At 37.7% G+C, this 8,235-nt stretch overlaps 1 protein-coding gene across 1 annotated transcript in view; it reads left to right on the forward strand.

Annotated features, from left to right (window-relative positions):
* The first annotated feature begins 4,097 nt into the window (after positions 1–4,097).
* The window catches only part of LOC115219840 (ribosomal biogenesis protein LAS1L), a 46,419-nt gene continuing 42,281 nt past the window's right edge, over positions 4,098–8,235 (forward strand). The window contains exons 1-2 of the mRNA XM_029790126.2: positions 4,098–4,166; positions 6,435–6,527. Of these exons, the coding sequence (XP_029645986.1) occupies positions 4,135–4,166; positions 6,435–6,527 (125 nt within the window). The 5' untranslated portion in view covers positions 4,098–4,134. The remainder of the gene's footprint in view (positions 4,167–6,434; positions 6,528–8,235) is intronic.

Consider the following 8,235-nt stretch of genomic DNA (forward strand, 5'->3'; position numbering starts at 1 on the left):
TGTTTATAAAACATCTTTTTCTCTTGGCTTTATTGAAGAAAATTCTGTAGTCTGTAAGATATTTGTTATTTATTTTCTTGCATTTACACTCACAGTAAAACCCAAACTGGTGGAAACATCGGGTTTCACGTATGTAAAGAAAGGGAAAAAAATTCAGTCAACTGATATAACCCATGTGATTAATAGACACACGCTTCCTCCAGATGTATTTAAAATCTAAAGGAGATAACGCCATTAAACAATAGAAAGTAGAACGTATCTGGAGTTTAAAAGCAACAGGTGAAAGCAGTGGGCATATTTTGTTTGTATTAAACCTCTTTACAGAAGTAGATTAAGCCCTGTCGAAAGCCTGTGACGGTGAAGCTTTTTATCTTTTCTTTCCCAAATATATAATATGTAATTTGAATAATTATTACGTAATAATCTAGAGAGGTGGGTTGACAAAAAATCGTGAGAGCTCCAGTAGAAATACTCAGCGGTATTTTTTTCTGGCAAAGGCGGCGAGCTGGCAGAATCGTTAGCACGCCGGGCGAAATGCCAAGCGGTATTTCGTCTGCCTCTACGTTCTGAGTTCAAATTCCGCCGAGGTCGACTTTGCCTTTCATTCGGGGTCGATTAAATAAGTACCAGTTACGCGCTGGGGTCGATGTAATCGACTTAATCCATTTATCTGTCCTTGTTTGTCCCCTCCGTGTTTAGCCCCTTGTGGGTTCCATCCAACCGCCTCTCAAGCTTCTTTGATAACGTCCAGATTTCTGAGCCATAGAGTAGAACTGGTTCGACTGTGGCTTTGAAGATTTTAAGTTTGAAATCTCTACTTTGATTTGATGACCAGATCTTATGCATATCAGTGCTGGCTGACCAGGCCATATCCTTTCTAGTTAGAAAATCTTTTTCAGATGATGATATGTATGACCCAAGATATTTGTAATCAGAGACCATATTAAGAGCGTATTGTTGAGAGTATGGATGATGAAATCACTGTTGGAGAGGCACTTGTTTACATATTCAGCTCAGCTTATTACATGCGGGGCTTCAAGTTTCTCTGTCGGATGTTTCATGTACTCTGCATTGCGACCCTTACAACAAAATGCGTCTTCGTCAAAGCAGTTGCTCCCGCAAAGCAAATTAAATCCCTGAAGCTGAACGAGAGGAAAGAAAGAAATTCATTTAAAAAAAGGGAACTATAATTATTCAATTCTCTTTTCTTTTACTCTCTTTTACTTGTTTCAGTCATTTGACTGCGGCCATGCTGGAGCACCGCCTTTAATCGAGCAACTCGACCCCAGGACTTATTCTTTTGTAAGCCTAGTACTTATTCTATCGGTGTCTTTTGCCAAACCGCTAAGTGACGGGGACATAAACACACCAGCATCGGTTGTCAAGCAATGCTAGGGGGACAAACACAGACACACAAACATACACGCGCACACACACACACACACACACACGCACACAGACACACACACACACACACACACACACACACACATATATATATATATAATATATTTTTTTTTTTTATATATATATATATATAAAGTATAGGAAAGAATGGAGCCTGAACGAAGATTTAACAAAATTCCTTTATTTTATTTTCGACATATGTTTCGAAGTCTGCAAAGTCCTTAATTCCGATTGAATAAGGAGTCCATTTTGCAGCTTTCTCTTCAGGAAAATCCAGGAACTTAATTCTCCAACAAAATGCACAACAAGCTTTTCGACAAACGCTCACGAAGGCACGGATTTTATGCCCCATGGTCGTAACTTCAACCGTGCCCTTTCTGTTGTGATTTTTGCTACCCAGGTATCGGTTATATTTTGAATTATCCGTAATAAGATAATTCATTATCTACTTCAATATATATATATATATATAATTATAATATATATATATATATATATATATAATATATATATATATATATATATATTATATATATAAAGGAAATGAAGAAAATGCTGACAAAATAATTTAAGTAAGGGATAGTGTATTTAATTAGGTGAAAGTTCTTTTTACCGGTTGCGCATTTGTTATGCTTATCAAAAGATATTTTTTAAGAGAGATAGAGTTCCTTTCTGATAGATTTTTTCTCTTAAATCTATCAGAAAGGAACTCTATCTCTCTTTAAAAATATCTTTTGATAAGCATAACAAATGCGCAACCGGTAAAAAGAACTTTCACCTAATTAAATACACTATCCCTTACTTAAATTATTTTGTCAGCATTTTCTTCATTTCCTTTTTTTATATATCACAACTCGTGTTCCACATCTCCTTTTTTAAATATATATATATATACATATATAGTTTCCATCTACCAAATCCACTCACAAGGCTTTGGTCAGCCCGAGGCTATAGCAGAAGACACTTGCCCAAGGTGCCACGCAGTGGGACTGAACCCGAAACCATGTGGTTGGTAAACAAGCTACTTACCACACAGCCACTCCTTAATGTGTTGACTTACATTCGGGGCTTCTAGTTTCTCTGTAAAAGATACGATAATCTTCGTATCATCTGCGTATATTGTTGCAAAATTAGCGCTCATGTCACCATCGATTATAAAGAGGAAAGAATACCCGTCAAAAATGTCCAGGAAACATTTGTTCTTTTGATTATAATAAGATTTTGTCAGAATTGGACAAAATCTCGTTCATGTTTCGGTAAGAATAAGTTATAAGATACAAATATAAAGTATTAAAATAAAGAGATATATAAAAACCAGAATTGAAAAATAGATAAATATCTCAGGCACAAAATATGAGAAAAGATGTTGCTCGGGTCAAACACTGGAGTTTAAAGGTCATGGTCTGACGATGTGAATTTTCCGAGTTCTCCCCTCCTCCGCTCCCGTTCGCGAGCGCGTGTTTTTTTCTTTCATATTCGTTTAGAGCAAGTTGTTTTACATCTATTACACTATTTTTACTTTTGCTCGGGTCAAACCCTTTCGTTTGACCGAAATAACTATAATATTTCTTGAGACAATAATACTTTAAATGAATGGATAACTTCATTGTGGAATTACATACTAAGAAGCAATTATAAGATATGGAAGCACTCCGTCGGTTACGACGATGAGGGTTCCGGTTGATCCGAATCAACGGAACAACCTGCTCGTGAAATTAACGTGTAAGTGGCTGAGCACTCCACAGACACGTGTACCCTTAACGTAGTTCTCGGGGATATTCAGCGTGACACAGAGAGTGACAAGGCCGGTCCCTTGAAATACAGGTACAACAGAAACAGGAAGAAAGAGTGAGAGAAAGTTGTGGTGAAAGAGTACAGCAGGGATCACCACCACCCCCTGCCGGAGCCTCGTGGAGCTTTAAGGTGTTTTCACTCAATAAACACTCACAACGCCCGGTCTGGGAATCGAAACCGCGACCCTACGACCGCGAGTCCGCTGCCCTAACCACTGGGCCATTGCGCCTCCACTCTTGAGACTATAATACTTTAAATGAATGGATGGCTTCATTGTGGAATTATATACTAAGAAGCAATTATAAGATAATGCTTTATTTAAAACAAAAAGAAAAGTAAAAGAAAGAACAATGTATTTGGATGGTAGAATTAATAGGAAAATAGCTGTTGCTATTTAGTTCTGTCTCCTCGCATAGTGAGATCAAATCCCAAGGGGGTTGACCCTGCATTTTATTTTCCTGGGGTCAAATGCTTTGAAATAAATGGATATAAATATGAGGAAATTATAAATTGGAAGCAAATATAAAGGATTATTGTTTCATTAATTAGAAGAAAAGAACGAAACACAGAAATATTTGGGTGGCAGAACCAAAGTAAATAATTTTTTTAAAACAAAGTAAATAAAACACAAAAAATACAAAATAAATAATTTTTTAAACAAAGTAAGGATCGACTAGTTATGACTAGCTAGCGCGGATGCGCGAGAACAGGCGCGCGCGCTTCGGGACCACTCTTCTTAAGTAGTACCACCATTCTGTTTCCCCCCCCACCAATAAAAAATATAAATTTTCCATCTCCTCTTTTTCATTTCGTATCCCTTCTTTCTTTCCCATGAAGTAGGGATAGTTAGTCCGACACTCCGCTGGAGCCTTTATTAAAAACGGGTACTATTTTCGCTGATCACCGTCTAAATTATAAAGCGTCTTTGACAAAATGGCGAGTTCTGTCTCAGCGTGGTTCAACCGGTAAAAGGAATTTTAGATTTTCTCCAGTTTAATGTCGTTAAATCCTAATATAAATTGTATTTCATGTGTCTTCCTTCTCTCCTTTTCAAATCATTTTAATAGTTTCAGGTTTTTAGAATTATCTGAACAGACCTTTTAACAATAATAATTATGTTTGATCCAAAGAAGCGAATCCTTTGGTTCTCTTCTAACATTTCTATCGTTTTACCTTTAAATGTTGGTCTATTTCTAATGTTTTATTTATCTGTGTTGCTATCTGGGTACTAGTAACGCTATCTGTGTTCATACATTGTTTTATTGTATTTGCCCAACTGTACTAATAAACCGTAAAACGAAACTCAATTCGCTTGGATCAAAAAAGCACTTCACATTACATGTTTGTTTACGAAATGAAAATCTGTTTCTTTACTACCCACAAGGGGCTAAATACAGAGAGGACAAACAAGGACAGACAAAGGGATTAAGTCGATCACATCGACTCCAGTGCGTAACTGGTACTTAATTTATCGACCCCCCGAAAGGATGAAAGGCAAAGTCGACCTCGGCGAACCGAAAAGCTTCTACCCTGACTTCGTCTCTCGACTTGTAAAGCATTGTAGCTAAAACTCTCTCAGTTCTCACCCTGCCGTCTTCAAAAATATAGGGTCACACTGGATAATATTTTCATAGATATGCATTTCCTGCGTGATCGACAGATTGGTCACAGCCGGAACGCCTGTGGTCGTAGGTTTGCTCAGTTGGGGTTAATTATGAATAACCAACAATTGTTTACTTATTTTGTGAGGGTTCAATATGCAACCAAATGGACGAACAATTTTTTTATTAACTTGTTTCTCCAATTATTATTATTTTTTTGTTAATTGGAAATAATATTGTAGAAAGGATTATTATAAAGTGGCAAGTGGGTAGAGTCATTAGAGTGGAATTTCTTCCTGCTCTTTATGTTCTGAGTTCAAATCCTGCTGAGGTCATCTTTACTTTTTATCCACATGGGAGCCAATAAAATAAAGCACTTGTTGAGCACTGATGGTGGTGGTGGTGGGGTTAATGTAATTGACTAATTCCTTCTCTTTCTATCAAAATTTGAAATCATTATTATTATTATTGGGCTAATGTCAGACACTTTCCTCTTTGACCAAGGCCTCATTAAAGGAAGGTGAAGGTAAAGTGGGAAGGGTTGTCTTCTAGCAAATTTGTTGAAAGGTAGGGAAATGTTGGGGAAAATGTCCAGTATGAGTGGACCAATTCTGAGATTACACCTGTAAAAAAAAAAAAAAAAAGGTATAAAAGGAGAAAGGGCTTTTGTCCTGTTGACCAGGCACCTGCGGCTTTTATGCGTTCTTCCATGAGTAACCTTTAAAGCACCTCTCCCTATTGGGAGTTTTTTGTTACATTGTTTTCCTCTGTTATCAAATGTTTACACAAACCTTTTTTTGCAAAACCCTTTGTATATCGTCTTGTGTTGTCCTTTAATGTTTTAATTTATGTTAGCCCTTGTCGCCAATAAAAAGAGTTAATTATTATTATGGAAGGTTTACCTGCTAAGATCTTCATTGCAAAGTGATATTAGAGATTGGAGAAAAACCAGCTTCCTGATATTGGTTCTGACATGTTTTAGATGATGGCCAGGGAGGACTGGTGGAGATCTGAAGATAAGACCTTTTGTTGCCTAATTTTTGTTCTAAATATTAGCTTAATAATCCTTTCTGCTATAGGCACAAGGCCTGAAATTTTGGGGGAGGGGACTAGTTGATTACATTGATCCCAGTGTTTCACTGGTATTTAATTCATTGACCTCTGAAAGGGTAATGTCAACCTTGGTGAAATTTGAACTCAGAACATGAAGACAGAGGAAATACCATTTAGCATTTCGCCAGGTATGCTAACAATTCTCCCAGCCCTTCACCTTAAATATTAGCTTAATAATGACAATTATTTTACCAAATTCTTCGTTATTTTCAAAATTAATTCGAACAAAGGCAGTGTATTTCAGCAGTAATAGGGTCAACAAAGGGGTCAAACTGTTCTTAATTAAAACCCTCCATTAAAATTCCTTGTTAGTTTATGTTCCAAATGCTAACTTAGTAATTGGCAAATTTATTTTACTAAATTCTTTGTTATTTTTGAAATTAAATCAATAGAAGCAAAGGCGGTGTCACAGAAATATGGCAACAAAAAGGTTTAACCAATAATTCTTTTCTTCAGAATTTCTTCTGTAATATTTTTCTTTGTTTTCATTTTGGTTTTATTTGATTTTCTTCATTGCAGCGAAGAATTTTTGGAAGTCTACAATGAGATCTTCAGTAATGACATAAAAAAACAGAAACATGCTCTTGGAAGAATTGCTGTATGGAAATCAAGGTAAAAATATAAATGTGTGTGTGTGTGTGTGTGTGTGTGTGTGTAAGCTGAGGGCAGCTACTTTGAGTATGTGTGTATATATATTTATTGTTTTAATTGTTTATTTGTTTGTTATTTGACTGCAGCCATGCTGGAGCACTGCCTTTAGTTGAGCAAATCGACCCTAGGACTTATTCTTTGTGAGTCTAGTACTTATTCTATCAGTGTCTGCTGAACCGGTAAGTTACGGGGATGTAAACACACCGGCACCGGTTGTCAAGCGATGTTGCAGGGACAGACAACCAAACATATATATATATATACGATGGGCTTCTTTCAGTTTCCGTCTACTAAATCCACTCACAAGGCTTTGATCGGCCTGAGGCTATAGTAGAGGATACTTGCCCAGGGTGTCACGCAGTGGGACTGAACCTGGAACCATGTGGTTGGTAAGCAAGCTACTTACCACACAGCCACTCCTGCACCTATATGTGTATATATATGTATACATATATATACACATATATGTAGATATATATACTCGCATACATACACACACACATACATACATGTATGTATTTATGTATAAGTATGTGGCTATAATATCTATATAGCTATCTACACATGCACACAGGTGCAAAAAATCAGTCCAAAGCCATTACCATGTGTGTGATCTTCAAATAGTAAACTTATTTAAATGAAATACAGGTGCATCTGTCATCATCGTTTAGCGTCTGTTTTCCATGCTGGCATGGGTTGGACAGATTGACTGGTGTCTGGGAAGCCAGGCGGCTGCACCAGGCCCCAATCTGATCTGGCAGTGTTTCTACAGCTGGATGCCCTTCCTAAAGCCAACCACTCTGAGAGTGTGGTGGGTGCTTTTTACATGCCTCCAGCACAGGGGCCAGGGAGGGCTGACATCGACCACGATCGAATGGTGCTTTTTATGTGCCACTGGCACAGAAGCCAGTCAAAGCGGCACCGGCATCAACCACAATCAGATGGTACTTTTTTATGTGCCACCGGCATGGAAGCCAGTCAAAGCGCCATTGGGATCGGCCACATTCGGATGGTGCTTTTTACATGCTAACAGCATGGGGGTCGCAACTAGAATTTCCATTGATATTGATGTTGATGTACCTGACTCAATAGGTCACCTCAAGCATGGCATGTCACCCTACGATCCAAGGTACTTTTAAGTGGGCAGGTTATGCAACACTAGTATAGGTTACAGCTGTGAACTCATTTTATTTGTTAGTATAAATGATGCAATTTTATTAGTATTGTACTGTGCCAGGTGTGTTCAAGGTAGCAGTTAACCAGTCTGGCGGCTATGGAAACTTCAAGTTTCTGCTCATGAATTATTGAGGATCACAAGAAGCTCTGCACCGTCAGTGTCCAGTTAGTTGGTATTGTACATCTAAGGCGGTGAGCTGGCAGAATCGTTAGCACCTCGGGCAAAATGCTTACCAGTATTTTGTCTGCCACTAAGTTCTGAGTTCAAATTCCACCGAGGTCGACTTTGCCTTTCATCCTTTTGGGGTCGATTAAATAAGTACCAGTTACGCACTGGGGTCGATATAATCGACTTAATCCGTTTGTCTGTCCTTGTTTATCCCCTCTCTGTTTAGCCCCTTCTGGGTAGTAAAGAAATAGGTATTGTACACCTATGTATGTGTGTGTATATATATTTATTGTTTTAATTGTTTATTTGTTTGTTATTTGACTG

The sequence above is a fragment of the Octopus sinensis genome, linkage group LG15 (genome assembly GCF_006345805.1).
Source record: "Octopus sinensis linkage group LG15, ASM634580v1, whole genome shotgun sequence".
Classification (NCBI taxonomy): Eukaryota; Metazoa; Mollusca; class Cephalopoda; order Octopoda; family Octopodidae; genus Octopus; species Octopus sinensis.